Source organism: Harpia harpyja, chromosome 12 (assembly GCF_026419915.1).
Source record: "Harpia harpyja isolate bHarHar1 chromosome 12, bHarHar1 primary haplotype, whole genome shotgun sequence".
NCBI classification, from domain to species: Eukaryota; Metazoa; Chordata; class Aves; order Accipitriformes; family Accipitridae; genus Harpia; species Harpia harpyja.
The window spans coordinates 9,326,633-9,344,816 of record NC_068951.1 but is presented as its reverse complement, the minus strand read 5'-3'; the positions used below and the strand labels follow the sequence as shown (position 1 = coordinate 9,344,816).

The window sequence follows — 18,184 nt, the reverse complement described above, 5'->3', positions numbered from 1 at the left end:
TCTGGAATGATGCTGTGTTGGCTGTTTTTTCCTGGTCCTGTAAAAAAGCATGCCATGAGGACAAGCCTAACTTCTTTAATCATATGCTTTATAAGATGTCAGGAGTCTATCTTCTCTGCTTTCTTCCTGTCTGGAAGAACTTTTCAAAACAATGTGGATACCCCTAAAATTTGAGACAAAAATTTTAAAAAGCTATACAGCATGAAATAGTCTATACTCCAGGAAATGTGTCTGGATGTTTTAGAGTAATCCATTCTAGGGCACATCGGTAGAGTGTGTTGGCTATTATGGTGTTTAAAGGCTATTAAAAAAAAAAAAACCAGCAACAAAGCCCACCAGAAAACAACAAAAACCCAGAGCTAGATGCTGCCTCCTGGGGCCCATTTGCTGTACCAGAGAGAATTTTCTTCCTGTATTTCACCTTGTTTAAAAGTTAGTCAAGCTAAACGTTTAACATATAACAAATCAGTTGGATTTCTAGGAGTGAGGGCTTTCAGCTTTGGCATACATGACCTATTAATTGTGAAGTTTATAAAGCAAAGGTTGTCCTAAGATTTGACTATTGAAGTTGTGTAAAAGACACTTGGAAAAATCAACAGACTAAACTGCTTTTTGATATTGAAGAATGATTTCAATATAAAAGCTCCCTCCCCCACTGTGATGTTTTAAACAGTAAGATCAGCAAGATTTATTTCCTCATATCAATTGCAGGACAGAATTTTCCCCATTTTAATTGTAAAATACAACTTGCGCTGCTTTGTGTGCTGTACTGTTTATGTGCAAATATGTGCAGACAACTAGCTGTTACCAGAAGTTACCTAGGAGTTTTTTAACTTGCACTGAAAAATGAAATATTTTATTGACTATTCAATGAATCTGAGATAATTTTAGTACAAGACAATTATTAGAATGTACTTCATGTATGGATAGTGTTCATGTCTCAGCCTACTCGTATCTACTGGTAAGAGATGATTTCACAACATTTTAAGATGAACCTAGTGAATTGTGTTTTTTCTCTCTTGTAGTAAAAGACTATCAGTTGATTCAGAAATGTGGACAAGAAGGCAGCGATTCCCAGACCCAGCTGAGACAGTACCTCCAGCACTTTGTTCTTATATCCACACACCTTCTGCAAACCAGCATGGACAGTAGCTATGCTGAGGCAGTGGAAGCAACTTGGGTCTTGTCGCTCGCTCTAAAGGGGCTTTACAGAACACTTAAGGTATCTTTTGCCTGACATGTATAATATAATAGATAAATAAAAGCTGGTGTTCTACCTTGCACTATTGGAACTTGGGTGTTGACTAAGCACATTGGGGAGCTAACAGCTGTGTTTCTCTCACAGCTGGCTCCTTTTATCCCCTGTCTGTAGGGGGTTGAAAATGTTGCTAGGTTTTAAATAGCATTCGTGAGTCTGAGTTGAATATTGGATTGCTTTTCCTCTGTGAGGGCTGACCATTCATGAAAGCTGAAGAAGAAATTTATAGGGGTAACACTTCATAGAGTGAAGCTCACTTGCCCCTTTTCTTACTCCTGAAGTATTTGAAGAGGGGATCTGTATTTTTTTGGACTGTCAGAGCAAAACAGAAATCCAATTACTACTGCGTGTATGTCATGGATGATACCCTTATGGTATTTGAAGCAGGGATTTGTATTTTGGGTTTTTTTAGGGAAACGAAAGAAAAAGATTCCCAACGTAGTTCATCTGGGCAGGAAGTTTATCTGAGGCCCTGTGATAAGACCTTGCAAGCATTGTGATGCATTGTTCCCTTTTGACTTGTTTATCTCTGTGTCTGTGTGTAGATTCATGGCTTTAAGGAGATCCAAGCTGCCTTTCTTCAGTCTGGTTTACTCAAGCTTCTAGTGAAGAAATGTAGCAAAGGAACTGGCTTCAGTAAGACCTGGCTTCTCAGAGACTTGGAGGTAAGAAAAGTTATGTTTTGTAAAAAGTCAGGCTTCATGCAGTGGCATGAAAGGTTATGACACTGCACTTTCCTTTTGTGAAGAAAGTCTCAAGAGTATTTCTAATTAGTCTTTATAAACATGTTCACTTAACTGTATCCCTGAATCTGCGTTCCTCTGTCTGTCACAATTGTGTAGATAATAGTCTAACTTCTTTAAAGCACGAGCTGATTTTAATTAATCTAAATGTATTTGAAATAAATTTGTAAGATGAGGCATTAATTACCTACTCAGTTTCTTCTACGAATTTTATTTAGACTGTTTGTGAAAATTCCATTCTTCAATTTAAAAAATAACAATCTTGAAGAAGAACATTACTTGCATTACTCACTGACATGTACAAGTTACTACTGTAGTGCAATATAGGAAGATCAATATTCATGTGGGAACATTCTTTCTGAATGTTTGTTAATTGCTGGAAGATAAGTGTGGTTCAACTGTCAGTTATGTTTTGTCATAGGCAAGAGTTGTGTTAATTTGTACTTAGGATGGTAGCAAGGAGAGAGAGAAAGAGTAAAACCCTGGAATTCCTCTGAAAAGTTGCCCCAAGTGGTTGGTTAGAAATACTGCAGAATCAGATCTGGACCATGGGATCTTCCTGCCTCCTGACCTAAAGCCAGAGAACCAGCCCTGACCAGAGAGGTGTCCCATCTTCCTCCCCTTTGGGCAGCATCGTACCAAATGAGTGTTCTTCCCTGAGCACTAAAATGTCTTGCCATAGCTCTGCCCGCATTACTCCTCAGAACTGAGGCTACACACTTCCTTGGTCCTCCAACTTGTGTCAATGTTATTTTCTTCCTGTAATGGGTACTAATGTTGTTGGCTGTGGTGAAGCCAAAGGTACGTTTTCAAAGGAGAAGAGTGTGTAGGGGCATCGCTGGCTTTTTGGTGGTAGTCACCTCTGCTCTGTTCTTATCTAAGAATCCCCAAACCTTGATGTACTGAAATGGTTAAATAATTATTTTCTCAATTTTTTTTACACTTTTGGCTAATAACTTAAGTTGTCTTTGTAGCAGCCTGGAAGGTGTAACTTATTTGTGAAGTGGGAAGTGGTTTGGTTTTGTGTTTTGGGGTTTTGTTTTGGGTTTTTGTTGTTTGGGTGGGTTTTTTTTCTTTTTTTTGGTGCTGCTTCTTTTTAGAATAGCATGTGTTAAGCACTGTCCAAGTCATTATAATGTTCTTATAAAACGCTCTTTGCAGATACACTAATAATATCTACAGCTGTCACACCATATGCTACCTTTTTTCTGTGTAGATTTTGTCAATAATGCTATATTCCTCAAAGAAAGAGATCAGTTCCTTGGCTGAGCGTGAGGATACTGAACTGGAAGAAAGGGAACAAGATCAAGATGTGGAACAGCCCATTGTTGGCCCTGTTGATGTAGAGCAGAACAAACTTGATCCTTTGGAGGGTTTGGATGAAGCCACCAAAATATGCTTCTTGGTACTTAAACTTAATTTTACCTCCTTTGAAGTTACTGTGAATTTTCTAGTTGCATAAAATACTGGGTAGTTTATATGGCTGTTTTTCTTCTAAATTTACAGAATATGGGTCTATGTTTTCGATGTATCATTATCTAAAGGAAACAAACTAGAACTACAGTAATGAACACTACAAAATCATTATAAAGCTTTTTGCTAAATTACTTTTCATTTTTATTAATCCAGACATTAAGTTCATTCTCTACCTATGTGATAAGTGGGAAAATAATACCTAGGTCATCCTTAAAGAAACTCATCTTTCTTTTTCCCTTGTAATGTCATCTTTTCTTTTCTTTTTTTTTTTTTTTGTCTCCTTGCTCAGATGACACATGATGCACTTAATGCACCTCTCCATATCCTTCGAGCCATGTATGAGTTGCAAATGAAAAGAACAGATTCTTTTTTTCTGGAAGTTCAAAAGAGGTATGTGAAAGACTGGGTCCAGCAGAAAAACAGTTACTAGATGTGGGTGGTAACCTAAAATCTAATAGGTGCTGAATAGAAATTGTTCCAAGGATATGATTTGGTTTTCATGTGTGAAAAAGTAAGGAAATAAACTCCTGCTAAGTTGTATTTGTGGAAACAAGTCACCATCTTCTGAAATATGTTGCATGTTCTTTTCAATACGATAACTCACATATGAAGATCTACTATGTCTCTAAATTACCCTAACTGAGGACAAATGGAGAGCTTACATGTGGCTTCTAGTAATCAAAGCATGTCGTGGAGCAACCATGTTATCACACTGATGAGCAGTTTTATAACATTTAAAACCTTTGACTTGTTAGAATAGGGAAGCGAGTTAACACAATCTGATAAAAATAGGTAGAGTTTAATGAATCTTTCGAAAACAGAAGGTGGGAATATTTAATTTACATTTAATTGCACTAATATAGTTTGCATTACTTTCAAAACACATTTGTGTGGTTTTTTTTTTCTTTTGCCACTTCTAAGGTTTGATGGAGATGTAATTACAACGGATGAGAGGATCCGAACACTGGCTCAGAAATGGCAACCCAGTAAGCGTTTGAGGTTGGAGGAGCAGAGTTCAAAAGCAGTAGATACAGATATGATCATCTTACCATGTTTGGTACGTGCATCTTTCTCCACAAAAAGGAGCAGTTGTGAAATAATTAATTTAGGCATTGAGTAACTTCAGTTTTGTTTAGTAATGTCAAACTGGAGATTTTAACATCTGAAATAATCTGTTGTTAATGTTTTATGTCAAAATTAATGAGCAGGTACAACAAGAAGCAAGTACTTCTTCCTTGTAATTTCTTCCTTAAGGAAGTAAGACAACTTGATTCTCAGGTCAGGAGAATAGATTGTGATTGCACACTGTAATTTCCTCTATTCATACAAGAGAGATCTAATTACTGTAAGCTTATGCCCTAAGTGTTACTGTTTTAGCATATTATTGTTATCTTACAGTAATTTCAGCAGAACAAGGAAGCAATGAATTTGTCTTGTAAAGTAGACACTACACTTGCAAGCTTTAGGTTTTGCATTCAATAGCATGGTCCCACAGCTCTTTGCTTTATTTTGGGTGCTGATTCCTGGCCGTGTGGTATCACCAGCTCAGTTGTCTATCAGTTGCCTAGCAAAGTGGATCAAGGGCTTTGTAAAGTGGTTTACAACAGCTTATGTAGAGGCTGTGAAATATCCACCCCTCGAAATTCTCCAAACTTAACTGGACAAAGCCTTGATTTTGAAGTTGGCTCAGCTTTAAGTTGGATTTGGACCAAATGATCTCCAAAGGTCCCTCCCAATTTGCCTCATTCTGTGCCACAAATAGCATGGCACTTTGTTGCTTTACCTCTCTAGTCAGCTTGAATTAATGCTCTTGGTTAGAATTCTAACTGCTGTTTCCACTTGGGTGTACAGTCATGAATACATCAGCGTATAATGAAGTCTGTTGACATAAACAGTCTTTTTGAGGAATTCTGTCCCTGTAGGTGTGTGAGATCACACTTTTGTGTTCTTTGATACATCTGATTTTCAGTCTGTAAACAGCAAATTAATTTGTAAATTCGGCTTGCAGTCTGATGGGCTGGTCAGATATCTAAACATAAGGAAGTAAATCGTTGAGAGCCTATTTTCAAACTTGCCTTTTTTTTTTTTTTCCCAGTCAAAGCCTGTGCTCTGTGATAAAGCAACAGAAGAAACCAATCCAGTCGCCCAGAAGCTGATAACCAACACAGAGAGTGATCTACAGCTTAGTTATGCCAAGCAACGTCGCACTAAGAGTTCAATACTCCTGCACAAGGAGCTGGACTCTAGAAGTAAAAAGGCTGTGAGGGACTACCTGTATCGTGTAAATGAGGCAACTGCTGTTCTTTATGCGAGGCATGTGCTGGCATCATTGTTAGCTGAGTGGCCAGATGACGTGGCAATAAATGAGGAGATCCTAGATCTTAGTGGACCAGCCCATATGACATACATACTGGACATGCTTATGCAGCTAGAGGAAAAGCAGTTATGGGAAAAAGTAAGTGGATTTGACTTATGCATGTGAACAAGCCCTGTGCCTGCATGCCACGAGACTCTAACAAAAATACTTGCAGTTCCTTTTTTAAACTAAATTGAAACTCCAAAATTTAAATTAGTTCTGAAAAAGCAGTTGGAATCTGTCAGTGTCTTAATGTACTGATTTTGTTAACAGAAAATGGAAGAACTAGCTCCGTGGAGACAACTCTTTCAGTTATGAGAGCGCTATATGGGAAAATAAATCTTATAGGGAAATTGGTAAAATAGGCAGTCTGTTTTGAAAGCTGCTTTTTGTTAGATCTCAATGTGTATATTGTAATACCTGCTACTCCATTGATGAGCTGACTGTTACCGTGGTGGAAGCGATCTTGGAATTATAATAGAACGTTGTAATGAAAATGTCAGCTCAATGTTTCACAGCGGTTGAAGCCAATCAAGTGCTGGGAATCTTCAAAGGAGGAATTAAAAATTAAGCAGAAGGCATCGGTACGCCACTGTATCAACAGTATGCTGTCATCTGGACTACGGCATGTGACCTGACTCCCTCATCTCATTTAAAAAAAAAATAAAAATAAAAAGAAGATTCAGTACAACTGGAAGAGGTCTGGAGAATAGTGGCAGGGATTATTATAGCCATGGAATAACTTTAGTATCAGGAACCAACTAGTTTTCTTCATCCTGGATCTTTGCCCTGTGGGGACATTGAGGGAGGAGGAGTAATGAAAAAGTCTGTTCCTCTTTCTCTGTAGTTTTAAAATAGTAAGCAGCATACAAAAGTTAACAGCAAGTATTATTCACTGGCCCTCCCAGTAAGAAAACAAAGGAGTGTCAGATTAAGGTAATAAGTGGCAGGTCCAAAACAAACGAAAAGAACTGGTTCTTGACACAGTATGTCATTGAAATTGTTGCCACAGGGTGTTTATAGAGGTTCAGAAAATGACGGGATGAACTGATAGGATAAAGATCTGTTAAGGCATATTAAATACAAAAACGTAGCCTTTGTCTTGGGCTATTCTGCAAGTGTGTGGAGGCAAAGAACGCATTCAGGGAACGATGCTACATACTGCCTTTGTTTTTTAAACTCCTTTTCCCCAAGAAATCAATTTTTGGCTGATTTGGAGATGAACCTTTTGGTCTGAGCTAGTATTATGTTTTATAGGGGGAGTTAGAAAATTGCAGGTGAAGAGATGTAATAGTTTCCTATAATGACTTGGAAAGGGCCTTGAGTAGCAGGATTCTTGATTCAGAGCTTTTGTGCACTTTTGAAAAATAAGAAAAAGTGGAGACTCGGGTTGCTCTGAATTATCATGTAGTGTGTTCTAATAGACTAAATGGTATTTATTTGTATTTTTAAAGACAAAGCTCTTGCATCTAGTGCTTTCAAACACAGTTAAGTGACTGCAGATACATAATCATTCCTTCTTATGCATGCAGTTGTACATTTTGAAGGCAAAACCATATGATATATTCTACTCAAATCAGAACCTGTAGGTATAGAAGGTAAAGGTGTCTGTTTAATATGTTAACAAAGTTGTTTATCTTCCTTGTTTACAGCTTTAGTTTACTGTTAATTACTTTATGGATTAGCCTTGATTCTAGCATTTGTGGAAAGAGATGGAGCTAATAGCTCTCATGTTTTTATCAGATAAAGACTGAAAGATCTGGAACAGGGGTAGAGTAAAATCTTTTGCAGTTATGGAGATGACGCTTGTGGACATCATTTGTGAATTTGTCTTCTTTCTTGCTAGTAGCTCAATTCTCTCTTCCAAAATGTTGTGTGGCTAGAAATTACTCATGTCAGTCATCAGCATGTATGTTTGTAAGTGTTTTGAAAGTAAATTGTATTTACATGACGTGTTGCTTCTCCCCAGATTCTACAGAAAGTACTGCATGGGTGCAGTGAGAGCATGCTAGGAACGATGGCATTGACAGCTTGCCAGTTCATGGAGGAACCTGGAATGGCAGTCCAGATGCGTGAATCTAAACATCCTTATAACAACAATACTAATTTTGAGGTAAGTTATACATGCATTACAGTGCAGTGGATTTGCATGACTTGACGACTAGTTGAAAAACATCAAGGTGGTTGGAGCAGAAGTCTCACAATGTTCCATGTGTGTACCCGTGGGACTTCTGTGCTTGAAGCACCTGTGGAATATCTGTTCAGTCTTGCTTTTGAAAAAGCTGATGCCAGATGACTGAGGCCTTGCCCTGTAAAGAAATGTGTTCAGTAAGGCACTTTAATGTAGTCCTAATTCAATCATGTGAAAAGTGCATAACTTAAATGGTTTTACTATGCATGTGTTTGAAGCAGATCATATTCTTAAATGGTTTCAGGGCCTTAATGAGCAAATATTTCTACCCTTTCATCCAAAGGTCTGTTTCAGTTGGCCTGTTACTTTCTTGTGCTGTTAGACAAAAGCTAGGAGTGGAGTCTTTTTTGTCTTGTATTTCTCATTTTAGACTATCTTCTCCTGACACAAGCAGTTTCTGATTTTCTTTTCTTGATACTGTTTGAAAGCATTTTTCTAATACAGTTTGGTAAGTCTCTCTCTGGGCAGTCTTGGGATTTTTAATTTCCGTGCAGCTCTGACTCTTCTGATTTTTATTTTTAAAATGCATACAAACCTTTAGGTTCTGGCAATGAGATCAATATCAGCAACAATTACCGCTTTTAAAAAACAAAACTATGGCTAGTGATTAATTTTACGTGCTTAACAGCTAATGCAAACAATAGGCCACGCTTTACCTTTGTTAAATTAGCTCCAGATAAAAATATCAAAGAGGTTTTTTTCCCATGGAGATGCTGTAATATTTGTTATATCTCCCTTGTTTATACAGTGAAACGTAAGTAGCTTCTTGGTAATGTAGCATTACTGTATGCAAAGATCATGTGTTTATTTCTTAGGATAAAGTTCACATTCCCGGTGCTATCTACCTCTCAATCAAATTTGACTCTCAGTGTAATACAGAAGAAGGCTGTGATGAGTTGCTCATGTCCAGCAGCAGTGATTTCCAGCAGGACCGGCACAGCTTCAGTGGGTCTCCGCAGAAATGGAATGATTTTGAGCTTCCAGGTGAATATGCAGTATTTCAAAGTGCAAATGTATAGGATATTGCTGGTATCCAGGACTCTTGAGAGAAACTACTGAAAGATGACAGTTAAATATGGATGTTCCTGAGATGTGTGAGAAAAGAAAATCCTTTTCTTGTCCCAATCTGTTTGCTCTGACGTGCTGCTCTTGTATTTGTTTCTTAAAAGTAGGCTTATCTGTTGTTCTGCTACTTGACTTTTTTTTCCATGCCTCAGTCAAAGCATGCACTTAAGTGCTGGAAACAAATTTTGATCTTGATTCTGTTCTAACACAGTCCTTGTTCTGCATGATATTCACTTACATTGTTTCTGCCTTGTCTTACTTTCCACAGGAAGCACACTTTAAAAAAAAAAGACAGGCTTATCTCTTGTCTCTGTGCTATACTAGTGCTCAGAGCAAATAAGGAGTGTGTGCCAATGCCTTGTCTCCAGTTGTTGCCACAGAGCATAGCTGGAAAAAAAATCAGTCTGAGCTTCAGTCAGTATTCTCTAAGTGCGGTTTTGATAACACAGTAGCAAATGCCAGTGAGCTGAAGGACTGCATGGTCCCATGCCTCTTATGTTAAGTTGTTTTAACCCACTGAGCGCTGTGGCATTGCAGGAAGCTTTTGACTTCGAGTACTGTCAGTAGCTGTAAATATATTTAGGAACTTTCTTAGCAAAGCGGTTTAGGTTACAAGATGCTAGTTAGAAGCAAATGTGTGCTCTGTAGAAATACTTTGGATTTTTATGAACTTCTTTCTGTCCTCCTTTTCCTCCCAAACAGTTGCAGAGATTTCCCAAGAAACTGAACTTTGAGGCCCATTGTTTTGGAGCAGCCTTGGCCATGAAACTTGAGTTTCACCTTTTGAAACTTCATTTCCAGCCAAGGCTGTCCGGATTAAAGCTCTTGATTTCACTCAGCAGGCTTTAGCTCAAACCAGGCATTTGAAGGCTTCTGGGCTTTTCATTTGGCGGCAGGGCTTTCTCAAGACCCCTAGGAGTAGGAGAGAGCAATGGCTCCATTTCATGATGAAAAGGGGAATGGGTTTTTAGATTTTTTTTTTTTTAATCTAAAAAATGTTTTCAAAATTCTTCTTCTTTGTGAAACTTTGAAAATTCTGCTTCCCGATGAAAACTAGCATGCTTGTCCCAGGGTGATAAGATTTTTCATGGAACAGAAGGAAATTCTAAGTTTTAACCAGATCTAATATTACAAAGCAAAATAGGTAAGCATATGTTTTGTTTAGCATTACAGCTAACTACCAGTGTTGATCTCTGTGAAGCTGTAGATGCTGCAATGACAAGAACTTCTTGAATGCTCCACTGCCTGACTGTAAAATGGTCAAACATTTTGATAGTTCTTCCACTTTTAAGTGGCTATGTTTAACAATTTTGTTCCCTAGAGTAAAAGGGTGCAATTTAATTTTCTGACGTGTAAAAGCAGTACAACTTTACTTTCACATTTTTTTAACCTTTTGTTTAATGGACTGTGAACTTGTCTGCCTGTAAAGGTTCTTTTTTTATAAGCCATAACTGATCCATAACACAATTGGAAAAGAGAAGTTTAACTGTGTAATGGTATAGAGTTTCTTTAACTCCCTCTTTTTCTATGTAGTTGACAAAAATATAAGAGATGTTATCCTTGTAAGTATCTTTATACAGCGGAAACCATTCTGTGTTTTGCTTCAGCCTCCTGTTTATCATACTGTTCTGTGATTTCATAATTACCAAAAAGATCACCTCTCTTGAATGACGATATCTAGGATTAATTTATGACAGACTTGTCATTTGAATTGTATTTGTGATAGCAAAACTAACTCAGGAGGTAGTAATGTGGATTTTTCTTCCTTTCCTTGTACGCAGGAGACACACTCTATTACCGATTTACTTCTGACATGAGTAACACTGAGTGGGGTTATAAGTTTACAGTGACAGCAGGTCATCTTGGAAGGTTTCAGACAGGTAAGCACTGCTCAGAAGGTATTGGAAAGGACTTTTTGAAGTTATTTTGCTGAGCTTTGACAGACTTGTGGTTATCCCTTTTTTTGACTTAGAATTTGCTTTCTCCAATGTTTTGGAAATAACGTGATTAGTTTTGTTCAAGTTGAAACTTGACTAACATCTCTTACTTGCTGTGACTCTTATGCTAGGAATACCAAATCTTCACAGAGACTTGGAGATAACAATTATAGTCATGATATTTGCATTCAAAGTCTCATTATATGACAGTAATTACACACAGGGTGTGGTAAACACTTCAGGGTGCCGTAATTGGAAACAGAAATAATTGTAATTGTGTTTTTAAAAAGTAGTTATCCAGTAAAATAGGCTGGTTCTGCATCTAATTTCTAGATATAGCATGAAAGGTTTTGTTAGTTTATTTTAGAGTTTATTTTTAATGAAGCTGAGGCTGGTGGATGATTTGCAATCAGCAAAGCTCTACTGCATATCACACAATAGTGAAGACCTGTGTTTTGTTTGCCTTATTTGAGGAAAATTTTAATTTCAGGTAGGATTCTTCCTAATTTTTATCTAAGTTTTGCCCCAGAAAAGACTTGCATTATCAGGATGTAATCTAGAATTATCTCAGATTTTTGTTTGGTATTTTTCTTTGATATTTCTTGCTTGCCAGAGCAATACTTAGTATATGGAGAAAACTGAATGTATGAACAGAATGGGTCCCTACAAAAGCAACAGCTGTTTGAATTATTTTTTTTTTCCAGGATTTGAAATTCTAAAGCAGATGCTCTCTGAGGAAAGGGTAGTTCCTCACCTCCCACTGGCCAAAATCTGGGAATGGCAGGTTGGGGTAGCATGCCGTCAGACTGGTCACCAGCGTTTGAAGGCTATCCACTTGCTCTTGAAGATAGTGCAGTGCAGTGCCCAGAGGTAAGTGCACTGTTCTACATTTGTACACTAAAAGGCAAAGGGCAGGAGAAGAAAAAGTGACTAAGCTGATAGTATTTTGAAGCCAGAAAACCATGATTTGAAGTAGGTATTCTTAAGTTGCCTTTTGGATACAGTTCACACGGCCTTGATAGCAGAAACTTACTCTAAGGGATTTTTTGAAAACATTTTCTCTTCTTTCTTGGCTTTTAAAAAAGGTCCAATGAATTCAAATGTGGTTGTAAAGAAAAAAAAAAAACAACTGCGAAACAGGACAAAACACAGATTTCCATTTTCTAGAAACTTATTCTCTTTGTATTAGGTATACTTCAGAATTAAGGTGAGGATGGAATAATAAACTGATGAAATGATGATCTAATTCTCTATAAAGTAAACAACACTGAAATTATTATTTTTAGTTGTACTGCTAAGCCTGTAATTTAGTTTTAGAAGGGATAGGTGTGCTAATGCTTAAGTGTGTATGGCATGGGTATTTCTTAAGAAAATACACATTCCAAAAATGTTGAGCTTTTATAGTGTTTTGCAAATGTGTATAGTCACATTAACTCAATGGAAATGCTGGAAACAGACAACAGTGCTGGAAAGCTGATATTTATCTCGGTTATGTCCTTTCAGTTCAGAACAAGCAAAATCATGAAAATAACAGCATCCTACTAGCTTGCTTTGATAAAGAGAAGTCAAAAAGTATATTCACCATATAGTGATAAAAATGGACAATTGCATAAAACCATTGCTTGACTCTCTGTAAATTTTAGGTGCACCAATCTGCATCCAAGCCTGAAAAACTGATTTTGGTATTACTTGTAATCATGGATTTATTATTTTTTCAAGTTCCCATAGGTTTTTTTTCATCAGAAAATGTCTGCTTTGTTATGTGGACAACAAATTTAATTGCTAAAAGACCAAGTCTCCATTGTGCTTATAATATTTAATATTTTTCTTGTATTAATCTGATGGTAGATTCTGAAATTGAGTTTCCCTCCTTTCCCCCTACTGAATTATATGTATCATCCTATCTTGTATACTAAGTGACATTTGGGTTAGCTAGCTTTAACTCAGGAGTAGGAAGGAGGCAGGGCTGGAATTTTTTGTAAAGCTTTTGTCAATTTTTGTCTGTCTGCCCTATACAAGGGCATTGCCGGTATTGTATAATTTCAAGCAGTGGAGCTAGAGCATTTAGCAAAGTGATGTATATAGTTATTTTAAAGTCCTCATTTCAAGAGGCCATGCAGTTTTAGAAAAGTCATTTAGGCATATTCATGGATATAAGGTTTTCTCTACTTCACTGATTCAGAATGAAATTAATTGTGCTGAAACACCTGATGGAATTGAGATTTTAAAATACTTCTTCTGTTTCTTCCTTCATTTATACATGTAACTGTCAAAACTGTATGGTTTTGTTCTCATAAATTTGTTTGGTGTTTTGTCATTCCCCCCCCGCCCCTGAAACAGGCATAAGATCATGGTTACTCACTATTTCATCACTGTTTCATTTGAATTACTTTTTTTCAGGGACTGTGACCTCACCTTGTTGAAGCCACTTTGGCAGCTTTTCACCCATATGGAAAACAACTTGTGTCATGACATGGCCAAGCCTGGTATTCTCCTTCCTCTTCATCGTGCACTTGCAGAACTCTTCTTTGTTACAGAAAACAGAGTTACTGTAAGCAGTTCCTGTATTTGTATCCCTCCTCTCCCCAGTGCTGGGAATGATATGTAGTTCAGTGTTAAACTAAATGCAGTTTTCCTTTATCATGGCAAAGTTCGTCAGAGCTTTAGAAACGTTAAACGCTTCAGAAACATTAACAACTTTCTCTTGTGGAATCTGGTAGCAAATTTTAGTAGAGGAGCATACAGTTGCCTTATCCATCATGGGACCTTAAGTAATAGTCATGACTCTTCCTTGTGCAATTAAGGCAGCAGGCCCTAAAACCGCTCTTTATTCTGAGAGGAATGCTGATTTAATAATTAATTTAAAGGTATTTGAATGTGGTTTTCCTTGAGTTGATTTTGAACATCACATATGAATAGTCTGTAATGACCTGATTTCTGTGGTCACAAATTTTGTTCTAGTCCAGGAGAGTCTTGTGTGTAGTTCTGATACCTTTTGTTCTTGGCACTGCTATAATGATCAGCATTTTAATGTTAAATAGTAGGATGATATCTTTGGTAGAAACATTGGTGTTCATTGAATGCTTTCTGGCTGCAGGAGCTTGGATCTCTACAGGAGTATTTGCTTGCCTTAAATACTGAAGATCATCTTCATCGCTGCACAGCACAGGTAATAAGATTGCACAACCCCAGAGATGTGTGTTTTTGTGATATTTTTTCTGGCAGACAGAGATTATGAATGATTTCTGATGGCCCAGTGGAGTTTTATAAAATAGACATGAATGTACTTGGGCTTCACAATACCATGACAGGCCTCCTGAAATTCGTGAATGAACTACGTACAAATGCTGTTCTCCTTTAATAGTCAGATGATGTGCCACAAACTGGCTGTTGGGTGTAATCAGGTATATCTGTTTTACCAAACTGACCTCTCAACTGCCAAAACATGGAAATGGGGAAGGGGGCTGGTCTTTCAGCAACTGGAAATGCAGTTGCCTTGCTGAAACTGCCTGGATGCGTGACAATTACTGCAATACTAGGAGATGACCAGGTAGAAATGGGATGGTTATTTATCTATTTCTGTTTAATTTCATACAACATTTCTTTACAGTTTTGGATTGGGGAGAATCTTTGATGTGACTTTGTTTTTCCTTCTCTCTTCTAGGCCCTGAAAAACATTGCTGCTATCAGCCTTGCCATTAACTATCCAAACAAATCAACATGTTTCTGGAATGTTTAATACTGGCTCAGGCCGGAGTGCATGGGATAGAGTAGTTTGTCCGTAGGAACCTTGGAACAAACATCTTAACTCCGTTCAGGAAAAGTTCCTTCAGCTTCAGTGTATGAGCACTCTGCAGCCTTCCTTCCTTCCACCTTGATGTAGAATTTGTAAAAGTAAAAGCGCACTTCAATGAAAAAGCACATCTTGAAGTAACTCACGTGTCGCCTACAGTTATGTATGCACATATTGTAGCATGTTAGAGTAAACAGAACAATATTTTTTTTTATTCAGAGGAAGTAAACGAAAGAAGGTAGCTGAAGTATGAGAATGGAAGGCCCCCGCATTGGTATCATCTGCTCCCAAGGAAACTTGATTGATGGAACGTGACAGCTTTGAAAATACTGCTGAACTCGGAGTGATGCTGTCAGCAGCATCTATTATATATCACTGAAGTGAAATAGACAAACGAGAATCTGGTGGGCAGATGCAGAAATGGTCCACACTTGAATCCTGTCATGTTTGCTTTTGCTTTGAAGGCTACTACCCAAGGAAAAGAATTCTTACTAAACTACAGGTTCTAAAACAAATTCTGGGTGATTCACATAGCAGTTGAAGGATTCCAGTTTCAGAGCATCCTCGTGCAAGAGGTTAATGTTTCTCCTGTTCTTTGATTCGATCAGCTGGATCATCTGTTCTTACCTTAATTTATCTTCAATGTGTTATTCTAAATAGTATATTATTCTAGTGCATAGAGCAAAGGCTGGCCTCCATTCACGAAGCAGTGGTAATATGAAGAACTGAGGAACTTACATGTTTCTTGAAGATCACATCTTTACAAGAAATTATTCATGAGGCTTTTTTCTTTTAATTATTTCAATACTAGTGGCTTAGAAGGTCCTTCTTGGCAATGTTGGGAACCTGGACTCCCAGCACTCAGGGTGGGGGTTAATGATCGATCCAGTCTTACCATATAGAGCAATAACTGCATTACTCTTATTGACCATGAAATGAATTGCAGACCTTCTATGCTGAAATAAATTGGCTTTCTTCCTGCTCAACTACGCTGGTTATTCCCTTTCCAAAGAGTTAAAAAGAACACAGAAGGATTTGGGCGTGTATTTTGTATCCTGTTACACAGTATGTAGAGCTGGTCTTGTCAGGTATGAATTCGGAGAACTTTTTATGCTAATTACTTTCTTCTTCCCTTCCTCACCTCAACCTTAGGGTGTGAAGAAAAGGCAACCAAAAGCTTCAGTAGTAACTGAATGCAAGTTGTGTAAAGGCAGTGGCTCTGTCAGAAGGGAATGTACTTACTGACCTTGCTTGTCCAAAAGGTGAGTGGTGCCTAAATAGCAATGTGCACAGGAGCACCACTTTGGGGGATGGCCTCTGAATTGATGGTCTTATCAGCTGGGGCTGGAATTTTAAGGGTGGTCCAATCTCCCTCTGAGAGGGAAACGTGCAGTAGTACATCCCCTGGTTTTTGGATGGCCTCTAGTGCTGTAGTTAAAGATGTTTTCACTTCTGTTCAGCCAGGTGAGTACAAAGTGAATGCTTCTTCAGGGAATGAGGTTGAATCAGAATGTGATTATTCTGCCTGAAAGACTTAAAACTGAAGACCAAGGAGCACTATGCTGAAGCCATTGCCTTCAGGAGTGGAGTGGCCCTCTTAGCAAATGAGAATGCCAGAATTCAGGAAAAACGTACTATATATCAAAGACTGAAAGGAGGTGGAGAGATACTGCTCTGAAACCTCTCCTCGAGTATACTGTAGTTGAAGGTTAAAGCCCGTCTTCCTTCCTGAATGAGATCACGATGGGAAGGGAATTGTCAAAGTTGTGGCATATCTTTAACGCATGGATCATTTTGTTCCCACATCTGAGTAACGTATTTGAGTTTGCAGTCTCACTGCAGGGGTGTCCAAGAGACCCCTGAGGAACCAACTGTTTCACACTATCTAATAGTGTGAACAGATTCTGGGAACGGGGAGCTGCTGCACCAAAATGAGACATTCTAAAGTCTACTTTAGGGAGTCGTATCGATGGGACAGGTGAGCATTTTGAAATTGCTCTTCTTGAGCAGTAGGACTTTCTATTCACTGCCTCAGTGTGAATCCATGGCTAAGCGGTCAAGGATATGCAATGGGCTGATTTGCTAAGGCATGTAGCATGCTGCTGAGATCTGCCTGTTTTAGTGAAAGAAGGCTTTTTTCTTTTTTCGCATCAGGGATGAAGACTGTAAATAAACCATTCATAGAACCTGTCATGGCTCTATCATATTCACATTTTTTTCCGTTGGACTGTATTTTTGCTTTCTGTATGAAGACATGAGGCTGCAAGGATGACACAGGAGTGGCCAGTGTTCCTTACTAGGCGTACCACTTAACTTACTCTACCAGCAGTAACTGGCCTTGTGAGTCAGTCATCTTGCCCTGAAGGGACTGTCTAGGAACAGTGTCCACTAAATATAATTTCTACCCACTAGATGGAACTGAAGGACTGTGACCTGAGTTGACACTGAATCTGTTGCTGCCTTACAACTCAATCATTCATTACAGATTTTTTAAAAGACAAGAAACACTGATTTTTTTTTTTCTTCTGATAGTTTTAAAGAAAGAGGAAGAGAATACCAATAATGAATATTCATGATCAATCATATTTTGAAAATCCTGCAGCAGTTCCAAGTGGATGCAGATGATACTATTGAATAGTATAAAACTGTATGGAAAACAGGTATGCTGAAAAAAATGTGCCTAATATAAAAAACAAAAAAAGTTGTCCTGCCTGAATCACCTATGATGTGTTTAAAACAGACCATATTGTTCCTAATAATACATTTGACTTGCTTTCATTAAACACTTAAAAAAGAGAGTTTTATAATTTCTTTTCTTACGGGTTTACTACTTTGCAATTTTTATCAGTTGTTTAAAATATATCAGACCGTTAGATTTATTCCAGTTCAGTTCAACATGTAAAAAGAAAGCTACAGATGTGGGTAAAATATGCAAATGAAGAGAAATATATTGTAAAAATTCTATAAAAACAAAGTACAACACAGTGTCTGGTTTTTTGTTTGCTTTTTTCCGCTCCTCACTGAATGTTAAATGTTTGAATTTGCAGTGAGATCCAGGGGTTTTCTTATGAATCTTCATTTTCAATGCCTGTAAGCAAACCCACTTTTCCTCATGTGTTTAGTATATATCTGATATTGTATTGAACTATGCAGGATACATACTTCTGAAGTCACCTCTTAAATTCCAGCCCTGCTGTTTACATTCCAGTGGCCTTATCCTAAAAATGAAGTTTTCCTGTGGATATCCATTGGTTTCAGTGCCTGTGTTTGTTTACTTTCAGACCTGAAACACACATCCGGAGCCCCAGATGTGTCATGTTAAGCTGAGATTTGTCTTAGTATCTCTTGATTCTAATTAGTGGTGT

General features: G+C 37.8%; 1 protein-coding gene across 3 annotated transcripts in view; it reads left to right on the top strand.

The window, feature by feature from the left end:
- ZZEF1 (zinc finger ZZ-type and EF-hand domain containing 1) overlaps positions 1–17,803 on the top strand; it is a 60,429-nt gene extending 42,626 nt beyond the window's left edge. For all 3 annotated transcript variants that reach the window (XM_052803008.1, XM_052803009.1, XM_052803010.1), the window contains exons 43-55: positions 1,026–1,222; positions 1,804–1,923; positions 3,218–3,406; positions 3,767–3,867; positions 4,399–4,534; positions 5,573–5,932; positions 7,803–7,946; positions 8,840–9,008; positions 10,871–10,969; positions 11,731–11,896; positions 13,427–13,577; positions 14,124–14,195; positions 14,691–17,803. In XM_052803008.1, coding sequence (XP_052658968.1) covers positions 1,026–1,222; positions 1,804–1,923; positions 3,218–3,406; positions 3,767–3,867; positions 4,399–4,534; positions 5,573–5,932; positions 7,803–7,946; positions 8,840–9,008; positions 10,871–10,969; positions 11,731–11,896; positions 13,427–13,577; positions 14,124–14,195; positions 14,691–14,765 — 1,979 coding nt within the window. In that variant the 3' untranslated portion in view covers positions 14,766–17,803. The remainder of the gene's footprint in view (positions 1–1,025; positions 1,223–1,803; positions 1,924–3,217; positions 3,407–3,766; positions 3,868–4,398; positions 4,535–5,572; positions 5,933–7,802; positions 7,947–8,839; positions 9,009–10,870; positions 10,970–11,730; positions 11,897–13,426; positions 13,578–14,123; positions 14,196–14,690) is intronic.
- The last annotated feature ends 381 nt before the right edge of the window (positions 17,804–18,184 follow it).